This window comes from Vidua chalybeata, chromosome 4, assembly GCF_026979565.1.
Source record: "Vidua chalybeata isolate OUT-0048 chromosome 4, bVidCha1 merged haplotype, whole genome shotgun sequence".
NCBI classification, from domain to species: Eukaryota; Metazoa; Chordata; class Aves; order Passeriformes; family Viduidae; genus Vidua; species Vidua chalybeata.
This window is the reverse complement of record NC_071533.1, coordinates 72,630,547-72,656,301: the sequence shown is the minus strand read 5'-3', so window position 1 is coordinate 72,656,301 and position 25,755 is coordinate 72,630,547. Positions and strand designations below refer to the sequence as shown.

The 25,755-nt window shown below is 57.7% G+C and overlaps 1 protein-coding gene across 1 annotated transcript in view; it reads right to left on the bottom strand.

The window, feature by feature from the left end:
* Window positions 1–22,232: 22,232 nt before the first annotated feature.
* ADAM33 (ADAM metallopeptidase domain 33) overlaps window positions 22,233–25,755 on the bottom strand; it is a 37,243-nt gene continuing 33,720 nt past the window's right edge. The window contains exons 22-25 of the mRNA XM_053941656.1: window positions 24,518–24,766; window positions 24,060–24,223; window positions 23,769–23,786; window positions 22,233–23,357 (exon numbers count right to left, since the gene is read on the bottom strand). Coding sequence (XP_053797631.1) covers window positions 23,306–23,357; window positions 23,769–23,786; window positions 24,060–24,223; window positions 24,518–24,766 — 483 coding nt within the window. The 3' untranslated portion in view covers window positions 22,233–23,305. The remainder of the gene's footprint in view (window positions 23,358–23,768; window positions 23,787–24,059; window positions 24,224–24,517; window positions 24,767–25,755) is intronic.

Here is a 25,755-nt window from a genome sequence, read left to right as displayed (position 1 = left end):
TCTCCACAGCGTGCTTCCTGCGAGGCAGGATTTGCAGCAGGAGCACCCTGGGGAGCAGCAGATGGGCACGAGCAGCAGGACAGGACGGGCACGGCTCCGCCAGGGCTCAGAGCTCCTCTCCCTGCTCAGCGCTCCTTCCTCCACTCTGGGCTTCAGCTTCCAGCCCAAATGGGAGTCAGAGTGCAGCAAGTTCCTTTCCTCTTCCCAGAACGGTGTGACAGTCCCCAGCTCTCGGGGTCTGGGTGTCAGGATGACCCCAAGATTATAAAAGTCCTCATTTCCCAGCCCATGAAGCCAAAGGAGGAGTCTGAATGCACAGGATCAGGGTGTTTATTTTCCCTTCTCTAGAACATTTTCTCTCTGCCCTGCTGAGCTCTGTCCAGCAGCTCGGCCATGGCATTCTGTCTGCCCTCAGGGCACTGTTCACATTTTATACCAAAAACTCCGTGTGCTGTGGTTACAATAACGTGCCAATGTCTGTCATTGGTGTTGGACAGTGTGTCTGTGCCTGAAACCAACAGAAAAGTGTCACCAGCACAGCGAGACACGGAGGGCAAGGAGAAGGAGAAGAAGGTCAGGACACGCCCAAATCCCTCCATCTTGTCCCCTGAAGCCCATTCTAAAAAAAGCCCCAAAATTCTACTTTTTCACCCTGTGTTAACTCAACTATCACACTACTCAAACCCTTGTGGCTGTAATTCCTCACACAGAGTTGCCAGCTTTTCCCACAGGCTGAAATGGAAGCCACAGGTGTTTTTGACTTTGTGCCAAGGTCTCTGAGCCCCCTGCCAGGGTTTCAGACAGCCAGGGCAGCCAGAGGGGTGTCCTGGACTCCGGCACCCAGCCTGATCAGGGCTTTGCAGGAGCTCTGCTTTGGGATGTCCTTACAACAGACAGGGGCTGATTTCCTATTTTTAACCAGACTTTTGATGCCCAAGGAACAGTTGTGACTGAAATGCTGCCCTCGGGTTTCACATTTCTTTCTGTCCTTGTGACAGAACCGGGATTTTAGCATTTCCAGTCTCCCCAGTTCCCTCCTGCCTCACTCTGGCCGTTCAGGATACTCCCAGCTCAGACATTTTCCCTCTTCCCTTGCAGGGGTTAACAATGCATCACCTGCGAGTTCACAATAAATCACCTGTGAGTTCCAGGCTCTCACTCCCAGAACCTGTTCCGAGGGGCCTGCTGCCAGAGCTGGAACTGGTTAGTGTGCCAGTTCCCAGGCGTGTCCGGGGGACCGTGAGTCACGGGGGATTTGCTGTGCTCCTGCAGGGCTGGCAGCGAGCGCTCACCCCGGCTGTGCAGCCAAGATCCTGCTCCGAGCCGGGCTGCAGCAGGGCCACGCTCATCTCCCAGCTCACACGGGGTGGCATCACTTTATTAAACCCCAGACAAGCCTGACACCTTGGTGACAGAATATAATTTCCCTAACCAAGTGTCTTGACACCAAAAATTAGGCTAAATTGCATTATTTTAAAGGAGCAGATGGGAATGCTAAACATTTGCCCAGGGAAAAGCTCGGAGTGCCACAGCTCACGGTGCCACCACGGGGCTCCTGCTGGGCCCTTCAGGCAGGGCAGGAGCTGCAGGCAAAGCCCATCCTCGTGTTCCTTCCCCAGGAGCAGCCTGGCTCCTTCCCAAGCCAGCCTGGGGGTGCTGGGGACGAGGGCAGGTTTGCAGCATCCCGGGATCAGGGAGGCTGGACAATCCCTCCAAGGCCACCCTGTCCCCAGCCCAGGGTGTCACATCCAGGCTTCCCTGGCACCTCCAGGGATGGGCACTGCAACCTCCCCGGGCAGCCCCTGCCATGGCCTGAGCCCCCTTCCCATGGGGAATCCCTGAGGAAACGGGGACACAGCAGCTGTGCACACGGGAAGGGAAGGGAAGGGAAGGGAAGGGAAGGGAAGGGAAGGGAAGGGAAGGGAAGGGAAGGGAAGGGAAGGGAAGGGAAGGGAAGGGAAGGGAAGGGAAGGGAAGGGAAGGGAAGGGAAGGGAAGGGAAGGGAAGGGGAAGGGAAGGGGAAGGGAAGGGGAAGGGGAAGGGAAGGGGAAGGGGAAGGGGAAGGGAAGGGGAAGGGAAGGGAAGGGAAGGTGACAAATCTCTGTCACCCCTGCAGGTCCCAGCAGAGGCACAGCCGAGGGAAGGACACCGGGCCAGAGGTGGAATCCCTGCCCAGGGCTCTCTGCCACCCCTGGCTCTGAGGCTCCTTTGCCAGGGCACAGCTGGGCTCTCCACACCCAGAGCTGCCCAGGCCAGCTCTGACCCCAGCCAGGCTGCACTGGAGCACTGCTGAGCTCCAGAAGCTGGGAAAGCCCCCGAGTTTGCCAGCCCTGCCTCAGCCTGCCCTGGAGCTGCTTGGAGCTGGCTCCAGCGAGGAGCAGTGGCAGTGACACCCATGCTGACACTCCAGGACTTCCCCTGGACAGCGAGGCTGTCACAGCTTGGATTTTGCAGTGGCACTTCTCGGGATGCTTTCCAAGTGGTCAATGTGCTTTTGAATCCCGGGCTCCATATCCAGCTGTCACATCCACACTTTGGAGAAGGATGACACATTTGGCCCTCTGAACACTCTCTTGTTCCATGTCCAAGGTTCCTCATCCCTGATCTGAAACACCACCAACTGGAAGTCTCTGCACAAATCAAACCACCCAAAAACTCTGGGTAATTTCTATAAATGCAAACCCAAGTGCAAATTGGAGCAGATTGGGCAATTTCTGCACACTCAGGAAGCAGAAATGCAAGGAGCTTTTAAGAAACAGTTGGGAAGAAAGCAATCAAAAAGACAACAACAACAACAAAAAAGAGATGTAGATGTGGGAAAAAAAATCGGTGTGCTGGAAATGGCAGCGTTTAGCTGGAAAGGAACCCCCCAGGAGAGCAAACAGATAATGCTGAGGGAGGAGGAGATGGGGGAGCAGCAACAGAGAGGGAAAGCAGCAAAGAGGCTGAGCTGGGGGAAGAGAGTGAGAGCCACGGAAGCAGCAGAGAGAGCACAAACCATCGTTAATTAGGGGAGCAAACAGAAATAATGAGCAGCAAATTGCAGGGAGCTTTGGCAATTAGCAGCGGGGGATGCTCTGCTCCTGCACAGGCAGGCTCCAGCACAGCCTCCCCTGCAGGGAGCTCGGCTCGGGTGCTCTGCAGGACACCAGGGCAGGGTGGGCACTGCTGGCACAGCTGGCACAGCTGGCACAGGTGTGTCACCAGAGGGGACAGCTGGGCAGCACAAAGAGGCTGAAAAGTGTGGGTGGCAAAGGATTTCAGGGAAGCACTCCAGTTCGGTAATGCTCTGAGTAAGGTACGTGTGCATCTGATGTGTTGGGAAGGAATTCCTGGCTGGGAGGGTGGGGAGGGGCTGGGCTGGAATTCCCAGAGCAGCTGTGGCTGCCCCTGGATCCCTGGCAGTGCCCAAGGACATTGGGCTGGGAGCAGCCTGGGACAGTGGGAGAAGTCCCCATGGCAGGGGTGGCTCTGGGTGGGATTTGGGGCCCTCTCCAACCCAAGCCATCCCGGGATTCTGGAATTCCAAGCACACCTGTGCCAGGTCAGTCAGCTCTGGGTGCTGGTGCTCACCATCAGCTCAGCTGTGTTTGAGGGTGCTGCAGGATCTTGCCTCTGTCCCAGCTGCCGGGGGGGATCCCAGCCCTGAGGCTGAGCCTGGCCTGCCTGGAAGGTGGGGATGGGGCAGAGGGGCTGTCCCTTCCCTTCCTGCCCCAAAAGGGAATTCCCAGCAAAGGGAATCCCTGGGGGTGAGAGGGGCCGAGCACAGTTCCCCAGGGGGGTTTAACCCACTGACCTCCGTGCCCACCCTTGGACATCCCCAGGGGTCATCCAGGGGTCTGAGTCCCACTGCAGGTTTTGGAATCAGAGGCTTGGTCAGGTTGGAAAAGCCCTCTAAGCTCACCAAGTCCAACCAGCCCCAGCACTGCCAGGGCCACCACTGGCCCTGTCCCCAAGTGCCACATCCACAGGGCTCTGAAATCCCCCCAGGGATGGGCACTGGGTAAAATTGCTGGGCAGCAATTTTGGCAAAGAAATGTTTCCCAGTATGTATCCTAAACCTTCCTGGTGCAACTTGAGGTCATTTCCTCATGGAGAGGGAAGCCAGGCCCCTAATCCCAGAGTGCCTGGCAATCCTGGAGCCAGTGGGAATTCAAATCCTTCCTGTGCTCCCGCCAGTCCCTGAGCAGAATAACCAACTCACCCTCTGCCTCTCAGCTGACGCCTCCCAGGTGTGTCCAGCTGGTCAAACACCAGCAGAGGTCCCTGGTGTGGAAACCAAGGACATCCCTCTGGCTGCCCTGGCTGGCTCCAGACCCTGGCTGGCTCCAGACCCTGGCAGGGGGCTCAGAGACCTTGGCACAAAGTCAAAACCACCTGTGGCTTCCATTTTAGCCCATGGGAAAAGCTGCCAACTTTGTGTGAGGAATTACAGCCACAAGGGTTTGAGTAGTGTGGTAGCTGAATTAACACAGGGTGAAAAAGTAGAATTTTGGGGCTGTTTAGAATGGGCTTCAGGGTACAAGATGGAGGGATTTGGGCGTGTCCTGACCTTCTTCTCTTTCTCCTTGCCCTCCATGTCCTGCTGTGCTGGTGACACTTTTCTGTTGGTTTAAGGCACAGACACACTGTCCAACATCAATGACAGACATTGGCACGTTATTGTAACCACGGCACACGGAGTTTTGGGTATAAAATGTGAACACTGCCCTGAGGGCAGACAGAATGCCATGGCCGAGCTGTGCAGGGAGCAGAGCCCGCTCGGGTCCATCCCTGAGGTGTCATGCCACGGGGGCAGCAGGAGATGGCTCTGGGCAGGAGATTGTCCCACCAGGGCAGCTCCAGAGGCCCCACCTGGGAGGTAAATGAAGGGAAAGGGCTGGGGGTGAAAGGGAGGGGGAAACCAGAGCCTGGAGCATGAACAGAGCTGGGAACAGCCAGGGGCAGTGCCAGGGGTGGGACCTGCTGAGCCTGGACATGGGACTGGACACAGCTGGACACAGCTGGACACAGCTGGACACAGAGATGGACACAGAGATGGACACAGAGATGGACACGGGGCTGGACAGAGCTGGACACAGAGATGGACACGGGGCTGGACAGAGCTGGACACAGAGATGGACACAGAGATGGACATGGAACTGGACACAGAGATGGACACAGGGCTGGACACAGGGCTGGACACAGAGATGGACACAGGGCTGGACACAGGGCTGGACACAGGGCTGGACACAGAGATGGACACAGGGCTGGACACAAAGCTGGACACAGAGCTGGACACAGAGCTGGACACAGAGATGGACACAGAGATGGACACAGAGCCTGGACACAGGGCTGGACACAGAGCTGGACACAGGGCTGGACACAAAGCTGGACACAGAGCTGGACACAGAGCTGGACACAGCACGGTACCAGCTGCTCCAGAGGGGCAGCTGGGATTTACAGGGGGAAGGCAGCAAATGGCAGAGGGTTTTTAGCAGGCCTGGGCACAGAAATGACCTAAGGAGCCTAAATCTGTTCTGGAGTACATCTGGGCACCTGCACTGGTTTTTCATTCACATTTCCAAGCTTTTTTTCCCAGCTGTCAGCAATGCAGGCACAGGCTGTGGAACAACCTTTAGCTCCTGCAGAGCTGAAGGAAAATAAACCAAACAAATCAAAGAGTCCTCTTGAAACCTATTGGGCTGGGACACAACTGAGTGAAATATTTATGACAGAGTTCCTCCATCAAAAGGGCAAGAGGGAAACATCAGCTGAAGCAATGGGTAAGGAGCAGAGGCAGGATCTGTCAGTCTGGTGGAGCCAAATAGAATTTCAGATGAAAACACACTGGTGTTTGAAAACATCTTGGTGTGGTTTTGTTTGCTTGGGAGAGCTCTCCTATTTCATCTTCTCTTGTTCTTGTCCTTGGAATTATTGAGGTGTCCAGGACAATTCTTGCAAATCAAATACGAGTCCTATGCCTTTCACTTCCTCCCTCAAAGAAACTTTTTCACCAGTTAAAAATGAGGGGAATTCAGCTCAGGCCCAGCTGAAGGCACATCTTATTGCCTGTAAATCTTGGCAAAACACAAAGCTTTCCATTTGAAGCTTAGTTCTATTTTTTTATTGGTATTATTCTGGGGGAACAGTGGAAACCCCACTTCTGCCTGTTAGCCCATGGATCTGGGAAATAATTCCTCCTGCAGAACCAGAGCAGCCCTGACAGTGAAACCCTCCCACGCTGGAGAGCAGAGTCTGAACCTCACGCCTGTGCCAGGTATTTATTGGTTACCATCCTCTGTTTTACCTCCTTAGCTGACTTTTCTCCTGCTTCTCTCTCACAAGTGCCATTCATTTCTCAGCTAAACAATCCATTCAGGAGCAATGGATTCTTTTTTGGGATAAATGGCTGTCACTGTCTCCTCTCAGCAGCAATTAAAGCTCTCAGCATCCCAGGTGATGAACAGTTCGTGCCTCTTGTCACGGGTAACAAGTCCTTCTGGGGAAGGAGCTGACTGAAATTCCACTGCCAGGAGCCAGAGCCAGCTCCTGGATCCTCCCAGGGAACGGCACTGGGATGCCCCAGCCCGCTGCTCCTGGGCTGCAGAGACTGATGCCTTAGGATTTTAGCGTTTATATTTTCATATGTTGTAACCCTGCCATTCTTTAGTGCATAACTCTGAACTCCACACACAGTGTGAGCTGCTGCTTTCCATTTTGGGCAGACACAACAATTCCTCTCCAGGCTGGGAACCAAGGACCCCTCACTGCCTCAGGGCCCAGAGATGGAAACAAAAGTGAGCTGGGGGCAGCAAACTGGGGGTAAATGGTTTCATTGCCTGAAGCTGGAATTGGAAGATGAACCTCAATATGCAAATGGACCAAAGTTATAAAAGTGTGCAAACCTGTGACCTGTGGTCCATTTTTTGGGTATAGTCCCTGGGGCCTGGGAATGGACTGGCCACATTCCCTCCAGGATCACCCCTCCGTGCAGCACGGAGCCCCAGCCCGGCACAAACCCCTCGTGCCCTCTGCCCCCCGCTCTGCCTGTGGGGGAGCATCCCCCGGAGCTTGGGGTGCAGGAACCCCGCTCCTCGTTCCCATTCCCGTTCAGCTCCTCGTTCCCATTCCCGTTCAGCTCCTCGTTCCCATTCCCGTTCAGCTCCTTGTTCCCATTCCCGTTCCATTCCTCATTCTCATTCCCATTCAGTTCCTCACTTTCACTCCCGTTCAACTCCTTGTTCCCATTCCCATTCAGCTCCTCATTCCCACTCCCGTTCCCATTCCTGTTCCCATTCCCGTTCCCATTCCCATTCCCATTCCCGTTCCCGTTCCCGTTCCCATTCCCATTCCCATTCCCATTCCCATTCCTATTCCCATTCCATTCCCGTTCCCATTCCTGTTCCCATTCCCGTTCCCATTCCTATTCCCATTCCCGTTCCCATTCCCGTTCCCGTTCCCATTCCCGTTCCCATTCCATTCCTGTTCCCATTCCCATTCCCATTCCCATTCCCATTCCCATTCCCATTCCCATTCCATTCCTGTTCCCATTCCCATTCCCATTCCCATTCCCATTCCCATTCCATTCCTGTTCCCATTCTTGTTCCCATTCCCATTCCCGTTCCCATTCCCGTTCCCGTTCCCGTTCCCATTCCCGTTCCCATTCCATTCCCGTTCCCATTCCCATTCCCATTCCCATTCCCATTCCATTCCTGTTCCCATTCCTGTTCCCATTCCATTCCCATTCTCATTCCCATTCCATTCCCATTCTATTCCCGTTCCCATTCCATTCCCATTCCCATTCCATTCCCATTCCCGTTCCTGTTCCCGTTCCTGTTCCCATTCCCGTTCCCGTTCCCGTTCCCATTCCCGTTCCCATTCCTGTTCCATTCCCGTTCCCATTCCTCTTCCCGTTCCTGTTTCCATTCCCATTCCCATTCCCGTTCCCATTCCGGTTCCTGTTCCCATTCCCGTTCCCATTCCCATTCCCATTCCCATTCCCGTTCCATTCCCATTCCATTCCCGTTCCCATTCTCGTTCCCATTCCCATTCCCATTCCAATTCCCATTCCCGTTCCCATTCCCATTCCCGTTCTGGTTCCCATTCCCATTCCCATTCCCATTCCCATTCCCGTTCCATTCCCATTCCATTCCCGTTCCCATTCCCGTTCCCATTCCCATTCCCATTCCCGTTCCCATTCCCATTCCCGTTCCATTCCCGTTCCCATTCCCGTTCCCATTCCCGTTCCATTCCCGTTCCCATTCCCGTTCCCATTCCCGTTCCCATTCCCGTTCCATTCCCGTTCCCGTTCCATTCCCGTTCCCGTTCCCATTCCCATTCCATTCCCATTCCCGTTCCCATTCCCATTCCTGTTCCCGTTCCCGTTCCCGTTCCCATTCCATTCCCGTTCCCGTTCCCATTCCCATTCCATTCCCATTCCCGTTCCCGTTCCCGTTCCCGTTCAGCTCCACATGCTGACGAAGCAGAGCCTGGCCCTGGCGGTGGATCCCTTCCCAAGCAGCCCGAGCCCAGTAAAACTCTCCCCAGCACGGAGGGGCCAAGGCCGGGAGCTGTTGCCTTTCCTTGCGTCGTTTTTGCTCCGAGCAGCGAGCGCTGCTCTGCCGTGTTGGGCTGCACGGGCACGGGAGAGGTGGTGCCGCAGCCTCGAGAGCAGGAGGATTAAGCCCAATTACACACTGGCTGCTCTCCCCGTGCCAGCTGTGCTGGAACTGCAGAGCTGCCCTGGCAGCCACTGGAGGTGGCATCTGTGGGCACCGATGGGTCACCGGGCCAGAGGCACCCGCGCAGAACGGGGCACGGCACCGCCACGGAGGGGCAGAGGGGTTCTGTGCAGGGGTGTGTGATGGATGAGGAGCGCCGTGGTTGACCCTCACAATTAAAGGGCAAACACTGTGTGTTTGTGAAGAGAAGTTTTGTAGATGTTTAGTTATGTTTCCCCTCCCCCTCGTGAAGCGATACGCGGAATAACTAAATAGACTCTACAACATGGGGTAGTTATGAAGTGGGTCTGTGTGTCAGCGCCCGGCACAAGTGAGATATCTCTCCAAAACTTGTGCCCCGAGGCTCGCTCTGACCCACCCTTTTATTCACAAAGATGTTCCATATGCAGCACATTGCACAACTTTACCATGCATATTCAACCCTTGGCCCTTCCTGTCCTCGCCTCTCATGCTAAGTAGGTCCACGCCCTTCTGGGCACGCGTGGTTTGCTGTGGTGGTCGCATGGGGGTCTCGGGGGTCTTCTGAGGCTGAAGATTGTGGTCTTCCTCATGACTGAACTTCTGAACTTTTCCCCTCTGCGCGTGCGCTTTTGGTCCTTTGGTGCTTATCTGAGTACGTCTGTCAGTCTTGGCGGGCTTGGAGACAGAGGAGCTTCTTTTTCTGGGTTCTTTGCACCTTTTGGTATCCTCTGGTATTGTTCTTTTATGCAAGAAGCTTCAGAAATTTGCATTTTCCTACGCCCTTTGTACCATGGCAGCGGTTTCTTAAGTAAAAGGTTAAAATTCAGCACATAACTCTACAAGCTAAAATATAAATGCTTAATTCATTTGGTTAACTCAAGAGAACTCCAAAGATCTCTATTTCACTTGCGCTGTTGTCACTCAGCAGTCAGCACATTTGGGAGGCTGGCTCGTTCCTGCGACCGCCTGACCTCCAGCCAAGCTGTGAGGAGGGGATCTCCACCGCTGGGCAGCGACCAAGACGACGATTGACGAGACTTTGGGAGGGGTTAGAGGTATAAAAGGCAGGAAAGCCATTGTGTGGATGAGCACACCGTGACTGAATCCTTTGCTCCTGGTGCTGTATTATTTTCCTTATTCAGTCTTCTGTTGTATTTTTGATAAGGTTTTAATAGACCTTCTAAATGTTCTGGAAGTGAGTCGTTTCTCACAGGGGGAGCTGATGGAAGTTCACCCGGCCCACGAGGGCTCGTCCCCATTCCCTGGGCCACCTCCCCAGGGAGGCCACACAAACAGGGAGGGGCCGCACACCCCGAGGGGAGCATCCAGCACCACATCCCGGCCTTCCAGCCCTGCAGGGACAAACCCAGCACATTCCCTCCTTCCAAACCGGCCGTGAGCTTCACAAATCCCAGCCCACCCCTCCTTCCCTCCTTCCTTGCCGTGCCTGGCCTCAGACAGCCCAGACTGAGCAGTTCCCTTGCCAGGGACACAACTCCAGTGCCCCTTGGACTGTCTGCAGTCTGGGCTGGCATCAGCGAAGGGCCAGAGGAGGAGGAAGAGGAAGGGTCAGGAGGGGAGGGAGAAGGGGAAGAAGAGAGAAGCGAGCAAAGCTTTGTGCACTAAGGTGTGCAACAGCTGCTGCTGCGGAATGCGGGTGGAAAGGAGCCAGCACGGAGGATGGATTTTGCTCTCTGGCCTTCCCACATGGAGGGAAGAAGGAACAATTGGTGGAGGGTCTGGAAAAGAAAATTGAAGTCCAGGTGGTGAGGCTGGGTGAGGGCAGCCTGCATCAACCTGGCAAAGGCGGCCCCTGGTCTTGCTGAGCTTCCTAAGGAAAACAAACACCCTGTGCCCTCCTGAAAGGCTGTTTGGGGGTGCTGGGGGCACAGGCTGGGATCCACACACAGCCTGGAGCTGGGCAGTGACAGAGGGGGCTGGATGCACTCGGGACTGGGGGCTCAGGGGTCTGTTTGGGTGGAAATCTGAGCTGTGTCCATCACCTCTCTCACCCCTCCAGGCTGGATGTTCGTGCCCAGGCAGGTGGGGATTCCTCAGGTGACACCATCCTGCCTGCACACAGCAAACACCAGGGATGGGCTCCCCATGCCTGGAAATGCTCCAGGCCAGGGTGGATGGGGCTTGGACAAACCTGGGATAGGGGAAGGTGTCCCTGCCCATGGCAGAGGGTGGCACTGGGTGGGCTCTACGGTCCCTTCCAATCCATTCTTTGATTCCATGATTCCCTGGGCAAGCTGGGATGGTGGCCCCTCACCCCACCTGTGCAGGGGCTGAGCTCTTCTGGGGCAGGGGATGCCCCTCACCGATCTGCTCCTCCATCTCTCTGCTGATTCCTTCCCCAGAGAGCCTTTCCCTCTTCCCCAGCCTCAGTGGAAGGAGATTTCCTGCTGTACAACCAGCATTTCCCTGCCCACACCCCGGGGACCTCTTGCTCCCAGCAGGGCACTGCAGAATCCCAGTCCTCTCCAGCCTTCCAGGTGATGTCTTTAAGCTCCTGTCCCCCCACTCAGAAAAGGGGCTTTGCTGAGCCTTTCATGCATGGAACAGCTGCTGCTCCTTCCACACCTCATCTGCTCGGAGATCATCCCTTGGGATCCCATCCCTTGGGATGCACAAGGACAACCAGGGAAGGGGCCCAGGCAGCCAGGTTTGGGAAAGGCCCTGAGGGGCTGGAGCGAGGCCAGGGTAGGGAACAGAGCTGGGAAGAGGCTGGAGAATTCCTGAGGGAGCTGGGAAGGGGCTGGAGAGTTCCTGAGGGAGCTGGGAAGGGGCTGGGGAGTTCCTGAGGGAGCTGGGAAGGGGCTGAGCCTGGAGCAAAGGAGGCTCAGGGGGGACCTTGTGGCTCTGCACAGCTCCTGCCAGGAGGGGACAGCCGGGGGGTCGGGCTGGGAACAGGGAACAGGGACAGGAGGAGAGGGAACAGCCTCAGGGGAGCCTCAGGGTGGATATTGGGAATATTCCTACATGGGAAGGGTGCTCAGGCTCTGGCAGTGCCCAGGGAGGTTTGGGGTGCCCATCCCCGAGGGATTTCAGAGCCCTGTGCATGGGGCACTGGGGAAACACTGGGCTCGATGTTTGGCTCAGAGGGATTTTCCAACCAAACCAATTCCATGTTTCTCTTTACTCTTCTCCTTCCACAATTTGCCCCACAAGTTTCTCTCCGTGCCTCTCTCTGTGTCCTCCAGAGGTTTCTCACCAACATATTCCTGGGACTTGTGGTTTTCTACGGATCTGATTTTTAAAGGCCACGTTTTCCTAAATCCATCCCGTGGTCCAGCTGCACCCACTTGTCACAGACAGGTTCCAGCTTGGCCTCTGTCCCTTCTTCTGCCACCGTGGCACCCCAGGGAGGTAGGGAATAAAAGGAAACCCAGGCATATTCCCCATTTTTTCCTCCTCAGTTTGATCCTGAGTTGCCATTTTTCAAACATCCTGCAACAGCAGAAGGAAATCAATTTTCCAGGGGTGAGACCTGGATTTCTCTGCTGTGTCCACTCTTTGTTCCACCCTGTCAGGAGAAGCCAAGGAGATTTCAGGGCTCTTTGTGGCTCCTTTGCAGCCACATCCTGCCAGGGTTCCTTCACTTTTCACTCACAGCCCGGGGGAACCGAGCTGTCACCAATTAACGCCCTTTCCTCACACTTCCCCTGACTGCAGGAAAAGCAGGAACAGCCACCGTGGGTTTGTTTTCCCGGTGCAAACAGAGAAACTCTCCCTGCTCAGCCCCACCGCGGCTGAGCAAATGGATCTGTTTTGCACAATGGCCACAGAAAAACTGGAAGTGCAACCAGAAACTCCCTCAGCGAGGAGGCCCAGAGGCAAGGAGCAGCTTCAGTTCCACACCAAATCAGCTTCCTCATCATAAAAAATAACAATAGGGTGACACTTAGGGGATGCTGTGAGTGTTCCGAGGGTCTCCGTCCATCGAGGGAAATATTCCCAACGGGGAGGAACCAGCACCAGCCACGGAGGGGCCTGGGGGTGCAGAGGGAGCTGCTGGGTGCCCCAGGCTGGGGTGGGAGCACAGCAACCCTCCCGGGGAAGAGGGAAGGGAACAGCCTGGAGGAGGAGGGAAGGCTTTGGAGAAGGGATGGGGATGAGAGATCCACGGCTTTGAGGAGGAGCCAACAGCTGTGGCAGGCGCTGGCCTGGGCTGGGGGGAACATCTGGGGGTTAACGGGAGCTGGAGAGCTGCCACGGCTTTACCCCCCCAGCTGGGCAATGCCCAGTGCACCTCTCCGGATCAGGAAACCACGGAATAGCCTGAGGTGGAAGGGACCCACAGGGATCATCAGCCCAGCTCCTGCCCAGGCCACCCCAGCAGCCCCACCCCGAGCCCCAAGTACAGCTCAGTGGGAGGCAGCGGGCTCTGCATGCAGCAGGAAAATCTCCTTTTCCTTCCGACCAGAGCTGGGGGTTTGCAGAGGATTCTCTTCTGGCTGGGATCCTGTCCTCCAGCATCCACCTGGGAAAAGGAGCCTGGCTGCTGAGTCTGGCCGAGTTCCACCCCGAGCACCTTCTGCCCCTGCCCAGGTGTGCACACCTGGCTCACAGATCACGGGCAGGACCAGGAGATCCCAGCAGGGCTCACGGGGCAGCATTTCTGCACCTCGGTGTGGCAGCAGCCGTGGGGATCCTGGGCCAGGGCAGCTGCTGAGAAAAGCTCTGTGATTAAGTGATTGAACTGAAAAAAACCTTCCTTTGGACCTATCCCAAAGCTGTACTTTTCCATTTTTCACTGGCAAATCATTGCAACAAAATAAACCCATTTTGTTTATGTGGGAACTCCTCCCCATTTAAAATAAATACTTTTGTGTTTTAAGCTGAAGTGAGACAAGGGAAATATTGTTTCAAACAGAGACATCAAATGTTTTTTTGGGGGGAGAAAAGGTAAATTGAAGCTTTTGTCTTTCAAAATTGTCTGGTTTGGTTATTTCAACCCAAACAAGGGACTGAGATTGATATAAAACCACAGCATGTTGCAGGTGACCTGAAAGTGGATCTGCCAGTGTAAAAGTTCCAGGTGAAAATGTTTTCCTGGCTCCACAACAATTGATTCCTGAGCAGAATTAGGATTTAAAGCCTGGGCCACACAGTTTAATCCACTCCCCCCAAACCCAGTGCAATCCTTTTGGAACACGACGGGGGAGGAGGAGGAGGGGGCAGGGAAATCTGCAGGGGAAAGAAAAGAGCAGATACAGAAGGCTCTGCTATCCACTTAACTTGAAAATGAGGAAGAAAGCAGGTTGGAACAGGACAATTAGAGCCCGAGCATCACAGACCTTTCCAAAACGGAGAGACAGCAGGGGGAATTAATGGACAGAAATGCAACCCAGTAATTAATTGATAAATGGCATTAGAGAGTTTTCTAAAGAAGGAGAGGCCAACGTGACTTATCTTCCCCGAGGCAGGAGACAATTTCTCCCTCCTTTCACCTTGCAGATAAGGACAGAGAAGGGGGAATCTTCCCTTTGGAGGCTCGGGAGGAATCTGGAAGGTGAAGACAAAAGCAGAAGGCCCCAGCTGCAGCCCAGGGGCAGTGAGGGAGGAGCAGCTGCAGCTGGGGCAGAACAGCCTGCAACCAGCCCATGCAGTAATTCCTGCTGCAGGGATGGGGCAGAGGGGGGGAAATGGAGCAAATCCTGCAGCAGAGGCAGCGGGGTCACACCTGGGGGAAGAGAGGGAGCAGGGCTGGGCTCACCCTCCGGGCACTGGGGCAGCTCTGCAGCGGGGAGAGCAACGCCCTGTCCTTGAGCAGCTTCCCTGGGCCATGGGCTCCCCCTGGGCAGGGCAAAGGCAGCTCTGGGCTCTCCAGCTGCCCCCGGGCCAGGTGTCCCCCGTGCCCGGCCCAGCCACGGAGCTGCTGTCACCTCCTGACGTGTCCCACCAGTGCCTCGGGCCCCAGAGGTGCCCAGCGGTGCAGAAATGATTTTTTCAAGGCTGAATAAGCCCAATAATTGAGACACTTCCCTCCTGCCCTGCCAGACCCTCGGTGCTACCAGCCAAGCTGGAGCCCTAAGGAGGATCCCCTGGGATGGGAACAGAAATTCCAGAGGCAGAGTGCCCAGAGTGCCACCGCTCCTGTCACAGCCAGGGCACAGCCGGGGCTCAGCTCAGTCACCTGGATCAGGTGCTCTGTGTCATCCCAAAGGTGAGCAGGGCTCCTCCCACTGTCCCAGGCTGCTCCAAGCCCCGTCCAGCCTGGCCTTGGACACTCCAGGGATCCAGGGGCAGCCCCAGCTGCTCTGGGCACCCTGTGCCAGGGCCTCCCACCCTCCCAGGGAACAATTCCTGCCCAATTTCCAGCCTAAACCTTCCTTCTTTCACTTGAGGCCATTCCCCCTTGATTTTCCCTCCCAGCCCTTGGCAAAGGCCTCTCTCCAGACCCCTCTAGGTCCTGGAAGGTGCTGGCAGGAGTCCCCAGAGCGGGGTCTCCTGCAGGCTGGAGAAGAGACCCTGGCTGCTGCGCTCCCAGGCGCGCTGGGCAGCAGGCAGGGAGTGCAGGGAGTGCAGGGAGTGCAGGGAGTGCAGGGAGTGCAGGGATGCAGGGAGTGCAGGGAGTGCAGGGAGTGCAGGGATGCAGGGAGTGCAGGGAGTGCAGGGAGTGCAGGGATGCAGGGAATGCAGGGAGTGCAGGGAGTGCAGGGATGCAGGGAGTGCAGGGAGTGCAGGGATGCAGGGAGTGCAGGGATGCAGGGAGTGCAGCTCTCCGCTCCTCTCGTGAGCCAAGGAGCAATTCCCAGGCAGGCAGTGTGAGGGATGTGCACAGCAGCCCCTGGAGCAGGTCAGCCCTCATCAAGGGACAGCTGAAATCGTGCACAGGGCACTCGTGGCTCTGCTGGCCCCGCACGCTCTGTCCAAAGCACAGCCCTGTCATTTAGAGTCCATTAGAGCAAAACTCCTGTCTTGCTGGGGAGGGAAGGAGGGAAGGGAGAGGAGGGGGACTTGCTGTCCTTGAGGCTGTGCAGTCTCACGGAATGACAGGAGGCAGAGCGAGGCAGAGCTGCCCCCAAACCCATCCCGTGGGGTGAAATCTCAGCAGTGCTCCAGGAGCCCAGCCCTGCTCCCCCAGCCTGACTCTGCCCCACTGCAGAGCCCAGGGCAGCCCTGGCACTAAACTCATTATAGCATTCAGCATTTCTAATTATACCACTTCTAAACCTGCTCAGGCCTCCTCCACCAGCCAGGGCCTGGAGGGGCTCCAGGAGAGCTGGAGAGGGACTGGGACAAGGGACAGAGGGACAGGAGCCAGGGAATGGCTCCCACTGGGAAAGGGGAGATTGGGCTGGGATCTTGGCAAGGAATTGCTGGCTGGGAGGGTGGGGAGGGGCTGGGCTGGAATTCCCAGATTTGCTGTGGCTGCCCCTGGATCCCTGGCAGTGCCCAAGGCCAGGTTGGACACTGGGGCTGGAGCAGCCTGGGACAGTGGGAGGTGTCCCTGCCATGGCAGGGGTGGCACTGGGTGGGATTTGAGGTCCTTTCCCACCCAAGCATTCCCTGATCCCATGAAAGGGGCAGGAGCAGCTGGATGTTTGGGGCTGCCCAGGCTCAGCTGTGCAGGTCCTGCAGCAGATCCCAGCTGGAATCACCAGAGCTCCATCCATCCACAGGCCAGGGCCCGTTCTGAGCCAGGCAGGGACATCTCAGTCCCAGACAGCAGCGAGGGGCGAGGGGCTCGGGGGAGCAGTTCCTGCAGCACTGTGGGGCTGTCACTCAGCCCTGTGCCTGTCGCTCGCTGCCAGGGCTGTCACAGCCCGTGGCTGCTTTGCTTTTATCATCAGCTGCCACGTCGGGGCTGGCTCCGAGCCGAGCTGGGGGAGATGGCAGGCACGGCTGCCTTGGTTGGAGCTCTGCTTGGAAACCTTCCTGCATCTCCTCCAAACTGATTCTCCTTTGCTTCTGCTCAGAAAGGGGAAGGGAGGAAAAGCACACAACAAAATAAAACCCAAAAAGAGCTCCAGCCAAGGGAACATCAAAGGAATGGAGCTGTTTGCGGCGCTGCTGTAAAAAGGAAAAACACGCAAAGACAAACTGCACGAGTGATGATAATAAAGTGCCCGGGAACAGAGCCCTGCAGAGGGCTTGACTCAGGCCTGAGATGTTTGCAGCACAAAAGCTTCACATGTGCTCAGCCCTCCCGGGAAAGGCTCTGCTGAGGAGCCAGGAACGGTTTGGAGCTCAAAGATTGACTAAGCTTTGTCTTACAGCCACGGCTTTTCTTCCTGCAAAGGGCAGCCAGGGGCACAAACCCCAACAGAATGGAGCAGAAGGGAAAACAGCGGAAAAAACCCACCTGGATTTGTGAGACGGGGAGCAAATGAGGCTGAGGTTCACTCAGCCAAGTCAGCAGAGTGGCCTTTGCTCACCTCAGGTCGGCTGAGAGCAGGTCCCTCCTGTCACACAGGGGTGACACGTGGGCCCTGTCCTGTGTGTGAGCTGCTGGCTTCACCCAGCTCTGGATTTGCCCACCTGACCCATCCCAGGGCACCCTGCCCCAGCACAGGCCCCGATGGACCCGGCCCTGGGGATAAGTGATGATGTTAGCTGAGGGACCCCCTGGACACCCTCGCTGCCGCTGTCCCACGTCCTGCCCGGCACTGCCACCTCTGCCCTGCTGCTTCCTGCCCCTCCTCCTGCCAGCACAGCCCTGCTGTGGGTGCAGGCAGGTGAACCCACACCTGCTGGAAACCAGCCCTGTCTGCATCCCGTTCACAGATGGGGACAAACCTTTCAGGAGCCATTGGTGAAGGACAAGGGGTGGTGCTTTCAGCAAGCCCCAGTCCCTGGCTACTCACAGCTGTCCCCTGCAAGCCCCTCGCAGTTTGGCAGCAGCAGCCACTGGGGAGAGGGCCCAGGAAAGAGCTCTGAGATCCTTCTGGGGACAGCAATTTGCTTTGTCTTGCTAATTTAGGCCAGAAGAGCTCCCCCTTCAATTATAAACCTCATCTGCTGGCAGGATCTGGACACCTGCTCTGGAGCCACATTGTGGGATTTCCACCCCACTTCTACATTCCCAAACTTCCTCATTTTCTTCTTGGGAATGGTTTGGTTTGATTCTCTCTGGATGGGATTCTGAGCAGCCTGGTCCAGTGGAAGGTGTTGAGATGAGCCCCAAGGTGCCTTCCAAGCCAAACCATGCCATGATTCCATGGTTCTGTGATCTCAGCAGAGCATCTGGATCCACACCAGGCATGTTACACATGCTCCTGGCTCCCCAGGGACCCCTGTGCTCCCCTGGGACACCCCTGTGCTCCTCAGGGACCCCTGTGCTCCCCTGGGACACCCCTGTGCTCCCCAAGGACACCCCTGTGCTCCCCTGGGACACCCCTGTGCTCCTCAGGGACCCCTGTGCTCTCCAGGGACACCCCTGTGCTCCCCAAGGACACCCCCGTGCTTCCCAGGGACCCCTGTGCTCTCCTGGGACACCCCTGTGCTCCCCTGGGACACCCCTGTGCTCCCCAGGGACACCCCTGTTCTTCCCAGGGACCCCTGTGCTCTCCTGGGACCCCGGGAATGCCCCTGAGCTCCCCTGGTGCTCCTGGCATGGCAATGTCCCTGAGCTCTCCTCGTGTGCTGGCACAGAAATGTCCCAGGCTCACGTCACGGGAGTGTCCCCGAGCTCCCCTCACAGCTCTGGGGCACAGGAGGTGCTCCTTTGGGAGCCCCGGCAGGCAGGAGATCAGGCACAGCCTTGGGGCAGCTCCTCGGGCTCTGGCACCTCGGGCACAGCTCTGCCCAGCTCCTCTGGCACCTCGGGCACTGCTCTCTCTCTCTCTCTCTTTTGGGCTCTGACATCTCGGGCACTGTTCTCTCTCTCTCTCTCTCTCTTTTGGGCTCTGACACCTCGGGCACTGTTCTCTCTCTCTCTCTCTCTCTTTTGGGCTCTGACACCTCGGGCACTGTTCTCTCTCTCTCTCTCTCTCTTTTGGGCTCTGACACCTCGGGCACTGCTCTCTCTCTCTCTCTCTCTCTCTCTTTGGGGCTCTGACACCTCGGGCACTGCTCTCTCTCTCTCTCTCTCTCTCTTTTGGGCTCTGACACCTCGGGCACTGCTCTCTCTCTCTCTCTCTCTCTCTTTGGGGCTCTGACACCTCGGGCACTGCTCTCTCTCTCTCTCTCTCTCTCTTTGGGGCTCTGGCACCTCGGGCACAGCTCTGCCCAGCTCCTCTGGCACCTCGGGCACTGCTCTCTCTCTCTCTCTCTTTGGGGCTCTGACACCTCGGGCACTGCTCTCTCTCTCTCTCTCTCTCTCTTTGGGGCTCTGACACCTCGGGCACTGCTCTCTCTCTCTCTCTCTCTCTCTTTGGGGCTCTGACACCTCGGGCACTGCTCTCTCTCTCTCTCTCTCTCTCTGCCCAGCTCCTCGGGCTCTGACGTGTGCTCTGTGCCATCACAAAGGGATTTTTCTCCTGCTCTCCGTGCCCACGGAGGAGCTGATGCAGAGAGCTCCGACCCAGCTGTTCTTTGTAATTCCATTTTTGATGGGCCCGTCCGCGGCTCGAGGAGGGAGCTGCCAGCCCTGATGGCAGGGATGGCTGGAGAGAGCAATCCCCTCCTGCCAAAGCCAAACGCAGCAGAGAGGGAGAAGAGGAGCGGAGGATGATGAATGGCCCAAGTTCCCCGGCTGCAGGAGCCTCTTCATTAACCGCTCCACTGCTTTTTCCGTCCCTTTTGGTTTTTCCTGTGGCTCCGTGCATGTGTCTGGCTGCCTGCAGCTCCAGCTGCCTGGGGCTGGGTGCTCCCGTTCCAGGTGTCTGTCCCCTCATCTCCTCCAGCCCAGGATGCTGCAGGAAGGGAGAAAAATGAAAGGGAAGAGGAAATTTAAAAGAAAGAAAAAGAGGGATGAGAAAATAAAAGGAATTGTTCAGAAATCATTTGGCAGCACGCTCAGGCACAGGGTGGGGCTGTTGGAGTGTCCTGTACAGGGCAGCAGCTGGGCTGGATGATCCTGCATGATCCAACTCAGGATATTCCGTGGTTTTACAGCTCACATCAGCAACGTCGCCCTGTCCTGCACCCGGGGACAGAGCCTGCCTGGGCCAGGACGCCACAGCAAACTGGGCAAACTGGGCCAGCTCCCAGCTCGGGCTCCAGGGAGCCAGGAGGAAACTTCTTGTCCCCAGGTGGCTTCCCAGAGTGCCCAGGAGAGCCCCAGCTGCTGCAGCTCCCTGGGACCACCGGGACCCCCCTGTCCCCCATCACCTGGCCCTGCTCCATGCCCCTCCTCAGCCCTGGCACACCCTGAGGGGCCCAAGGCTGTCACAGGGCCCTGGGGAGGGTCAGCACAGCTGGGACAGGGGGACTGGAGACTCCATTTGACATCTGAGGGGAGCCAAGGCCTGGAAAAGGGGAATCAAGGTGTGGAGAGGGGGAACCAAGGCAGGGACACAGAGACAACACCTGCCTGAGATGGAGGAGATCCTAAACAGCTTCAGGGGTGGGGGACAGAGACCCCTGGATGGCCAGGGAGGTGCAGGCACAGAATCCTGGAATGGTTTGGGTTAAAGGGATCCTAAATCCCATCCAGTGCCACTCCTGCCACGGCAGGGACACCTCCCACTGTCCCAGGCTGCTCCAGCCCCAGTGTCCAACCTGGCCTTGGGCACTGCCAGGGATCCAGGGGCAGCCACAGCAAATCTGGGAATTCCAGCCCAGCCCCTCCCCACCCTCCCAGCCAGGAATTCCTTGCCAAGATCCCAGCCCAATCTCCCCTTTCCCAGTGGGAGCCATTCCCTGGCTCCTGTCCCTCTGTCCCTTGTCCCCAGTCCCTCTCCAGCTCTCCTGGAGCCCCTCCAGGCCCTGCAAGGGGCTCTGAGCTCTGCCTGGAGCCTTCCCTTCTCCAGGGGAACATTCCCAGCTTTGCCTGCACTTGATGGAAGGGAAGGTCAGAGAGAAGCTGGCATTCCCCGAGCCCTCGGAGCGCTCGGCAGCTCTCCCGGCCAGCTGATGATTTTCATGGGTTTGTAAATGCCGGGGCACGGGAGAAGGATCGAGGATCAAGCAGAAAAGGCGCTCTCGAGGAGCCGGTCCCCGGCAGTCCCAGCAAGCCCGAGGAGGCTGAGCAGAGCATCCGTGGCCGTCTGCTGCCATCTAGAGCCACCCGGGCACCCGGCCGGCTCCCCGAGCCGCGGCCCGAGCCCGCCGGGCCAGCGGCCACCGCTCGCAGCGGGTGTGGCAGGAGGGACACACCCGCTGCACACCTGGCACCACCTGGTCCGGCACAGAGCCCCGATCGATGGGACAGAGTCCCTGAAAACGGGACAGAGCCCACACCCCTGTCCGAGCCGGGACCCAGCCGGGAGCCCAGGCACGGCAGCTGGGCTGGGATTGGGATGGGATGGGATGGGATGGGATGGGATGGGATGGGATGGGATGAGATGGGATGGGATGGGATGGGATGGGATGGGATGGGATGGGATGGGATGGGATGGGATGGGATGGGATGGGCTGGACTGGGATGAGCTGGGCTGGGCTGGGCCGGGCTGGGCTGGGCCCCGGGCCAGCCCCGCTGTACAGCAGCCCTGAGGCACAAAGGGCGCTCTGCCAACCCCTCCCCAGCCTGAAGAGCTCAGCCTGAGCCCCCAGATCCAGTGTGACACAGAGTGACACAGTGTGGCAGAGTGTGACCCAGTGTGACCCAGTGTGACCCAGTGTGGCAGAGTGACCCAGTGTGACCCAGTGTGATAGTGTGTGACCCAGTGTGACCCAGTGTGACCCAGTGTGACAGTGTCACCCAGTGTGGCAGAGTGACCCAGTGTGACCCAGTGTGATAGTGTGTGACCCAGTGTGACCCAGTGTGACAGTGTGACCCAGTGTGACCCAGTGTGACCCAGTGTGTGACCGAGTGTGACCAGCGTGACCCAGTGTGGCCCAGTGTGACAGTGTGTGACCGAGTGTGACCCAGTGTGGCAGAGTGTGACCCAGTGTGTGACTGAATGTGACCCAGTGTGACCCAGAGTGACACAGTGTGACCCAGAGTGACACAGTGTGACCCAGTGTGACACAGTGTGACCCAGTGTGACAATGTGGCCCAGTGTGGCAGTGTGTGACCCAGCCCAGAGCTCTGAGTGCCACATCCAGGCCTTCCTTGGACACCTCCAGGGATGGGCACTCCACCATTGCCCCAGGCAGCCCCTTCCAGGCCTGACCTGCCCTTCCATGGAGAATTCCTCCTGAAGATGCTGCAGGGAAGACCCAGGCGTGAGACAAACAAAAGCCCGAGGGTAAGGACAGCTTGGGTTAAGGTGGCCTCAGCCACAAGCAGCAGCCACCTGTTCTGTGGCACTGGGGACAATGGAACACCAGAGCAGCTGCCTGAGGGCTCTCCCTGAACCTACAGCATGGCTGGACACGTCCCAAGAGGGTTTTTCCCAGGTCAGATGGGATCTGACAGGTCACACCCAGCTGGATCCCAGGTTTGCAGGACTTTGGGATCCGCTTGCTCTGGTGTGGGCAGAGCCCTGGAGATCCCCTGGTGTCTGAAGGTTCAGGGGACAGGGAGCAAGGAAAGAGCCAGAGCAGCCAGGGGACTTTTCAAAGTCTTTGTTGTCATCTCAGACCCTGATCGAGCCGCAGGTCAAGTCACAGGAAAGTGGCACAAACTGTGCAGGTCAACAGCACCTTGGACGGAGGGTTGGAGGCCCTGCCAAGAATCCCTTTGTCAAACCTCACAACAGCCCTGTGAGGTAGGAAACACCCCCGACGGGGGACTGAGGCACAGAGAAATGCAGTGGCTTGGCCAAGGCTTGGGACAAGCCAGTGGCACGGGCAGGAGTTTTCCTGCTCTTGTTCCCGCTCCTGGCTCCTTCCCCTTGGAGCGTGAGCGGCTCCCGGAGCCTCTGCTGGGCTCGGCCCAGGAGCAGGGAACAGCAACGTTGTGAGGGCTCCCGAGCCCCTCAAAAGCACCCTGGGAAGCTGCTGCCACCGGCACTTGGGGCATTCAAACGTTCCCAGACAGTCTCTCCTTCCAGGTGACCCCAGGATCGTCACCGCTTTTCCGTGTGCAATGGGACAGGAGGTCAGGAGGAGCCTGAGAACTTGGATCCTTCGTGGAAATGTCCCAGCACCGCGTGGCCCAGCCCAAACTGGGCACCGGGTTTCTGGCCTGGCAGACGTCCCCCCGGGACGATGCCCAGCGAGGAGCTGCGGCGGCAGCGGCCGGGGACCCGCAGGCCTGGAGGAGGAGGAGGAGGAGGAGGAGGAGGAGGAGGTAGCTGCAAGGACATCACGCTGTCACCAGCATCTTCCGTCGTCCTGGGGATGTTCACTTCCCCCAGGCACCCCTCCCAGCCCGTGTGCAATGTCAGAAGAACTAAAGCTGGGAGGGAAATTGGGCAGGAAGCAGTGCCAAGAGCTGTGGTGGGATTGCCGTCATGGAAGCCCCACCTCCAACCAGCCCCTGGTCCAGGTGTGGTACCCCAATGTCCCCTCTGCACCCCACCACTACAGTCTGTGTGCTGAATACAAATTCTGTCTTACAAAAATAGTCCTCTGGTATCAAAAGGGTCACTAAAAGAAGAGGAACGGGAGAGCCCTGTGGCCACAGCAGTGCAAATCAGGAGAGCCAGCTCGGGGAGGGTGCGTCAGGTGTCCTGGGATTGTCACTTCTTTGAGGAGAAGGAGGTGGATTGGACTTTGATGGCTGGGACTGGCCTGGAGCAAGAGGAAAGAGAAAGGAGACAACTGGTTTGAGAGCAGGCACCCACCAGCTCCACCAGCACCTTCCTTCCCCAGCTCAGGAGCTCCTGCGTGGACACGGCCCGGGGCTGGCTGTCAGGAGTGGCTCCCCTGAGGCCCCGCTGCCCCACACCCACAGTTCAGCAGTGCAGGAGAGCTGGGAGCAGGAGTGGCACTCTAAAGGACTTGGACTTTATCTCCCAACTCCAAACTACAAAGCCCACATCCCCCATTGCCTGGGGCACGGTTGCCCTTGCTGGGCTGCCCAGAGGGACCACGTCCTGCTCACCCAGGAGCCCCTGGGAAGGCGGATCGATCCCCATCTCCCAGCCCAGTGCTTGCCCAAAGCCACCCCACCACAGGGCTCTATAAATGCCCTCTACTCACCTCTGAGGTGGCATCGGTCTGCAGGAGGAAAGGTGAGAGAGCATCAGCGTCCATCCCTTCAGCCCCCCATCCCCAGCAGCCCCCTCCAGGCTCTGGGCTGGGAGGCCAGGGGTGCTCCCAGGGGGTGGCATCTCCCTCCCTTGGCACCTTCCACCACCTCGGCCACCCTCTGCCACCCTTGGCCGCTCCGTGGAGCGGTGGCTGCAGCCCTTTGGGGTGTCCCTCCCACGGACCCCCAGTGCCCCCCCGCTGCACCCCAGCTCTGGGGACACCCAGCTCCTCCCTGCTCACTTGAACGGCCTCGTGGGGTGGCTCGAGCCACTCGTCCCCGCCATGCTGAGGTTGGTAGGAGGGACCATGACCAGCAGGGTCTGTCCGTGGGCAGGGGGCAGCTCCTTGGCCAGGAGGGGACTCCCCGGCAGCGGCCGGCGCGGGGGCTGGTGCTTTGGGACCACCTGGGATCACACGGGGCACAGGCACAGACAAAACCCTTAGAGCAACATCCAGGGAGCCCCTACAAACCTCCCTCCCCCTGCAGAGCTGAGATGCTGCGAAGCACAGAACGCCCAAAAAAAACCAAAAAAACCCAAAAAAACCTTAAAACAGCCTCAGATGTGACGGGCCTCCTGCAGTGTTAGCACAGGTCCAGCCTCAGGGGCTGAGAGAGCTCCTCAGCAGAGCCCAGCCCGAGCCCAGGCCGGGCCCAGGAGCCTCCCTGGGTCTGGAGGGACAGAGCCAGCAGCGCTCACCTGGGGGCTCCTCACGGGGCTGCAGGGAAGAGGTTTCTTCGGAGGAGGGAGCTTGGCCTGGGAGGCGCCGGCTTTGGTGGGGACCAGGGGTGATTTGCTGGCTGGGGGAGGGGGCCTGGCGGGTTTGGGGTCCCTGGGGCGCGGGGGGATGGAGTGGGGAGCCGGGCGAAGGGGGTGCACGACGTTGACGGGCTGAGAGCCGGGCGGGGCGGCGCCAGGTTTGGGGAGGAACGCGCTCCGTGGGCCCTGCTGCGAGGAGAGAAGGAGAGAAGCACAGCTGGGGGAACATCCGTGGGCTGCCTTCTCCTGGCAGCAGCACATGTCCCCTCCAGGCCTGGGCTCCAGGGAGCTGCAGGAGGACCACTGGGAGCACCACTCCTACCATCCCACCCAGAAGCTGAACAGGTTCAGTGGTGAACCTGGCAGTGTTGATGGATTTGATGGTCTTGGATATGGACATCAGAGGGCATTCCCAGCCTTCCTGATTCCGTGGTTCCGTGGTTTTGCTCCTCACTAACCCCATGGGAGCACACAGGCATGAGAAAGGGGCTGGAGATCCAGAGCAGGGTCAGCTCTGCTGAATCCACACCAGATTTCCAGCAGATGGGAGACATCCAAAAAACCTGAATTCTTCCTAAATTCAGCCCTGGTGCCCAAAAAGCACCAACGCAGGTTAAAAGGTAAAAATTCACTGAAGTGTGGTACAGGATAAATAAAAGAACTGGAAAATGAGGGAATAACCAAATGAAGGAATGGCCAAACCTGCAGGAGCCAAGAGCAATGGCCCGAGAGGGAAGAACAGGACACCATAAATCAAACTACAAAGCCAAAGATCAACTTTGTTGGAATTTTGGGCTCATTAACATCAGAAAATACCACACACACTCCCCCCTCCCCAACACAGGGCTGTGATCATCCCTCACTCCCATCTATCCCTTTTCCATATGGGAAATTTCCCACTGGAGGTTCCTGGCGATCACCAGGGGAGTTTGAGCTCGACAAACCCAGTTTTAGGAGGGATGAGCACAGTGCAGACATGGGGCAGAACCAGCACAGGGCACCAGCGCTTGCCCAGTTCCTGGGAGCAGATGTGAGAGCCACAGGCTTCACATCCCAGCAGGGAACCAAACCTGGCAGCTGAGTTATCCTGACCTTGGAGAGTTATCCTGACCTTGGTGAGTTATCCCTGACCTTGGTGAGTTATCCTGACCTTGGTGAGTTATCAATGACCTTGGTGA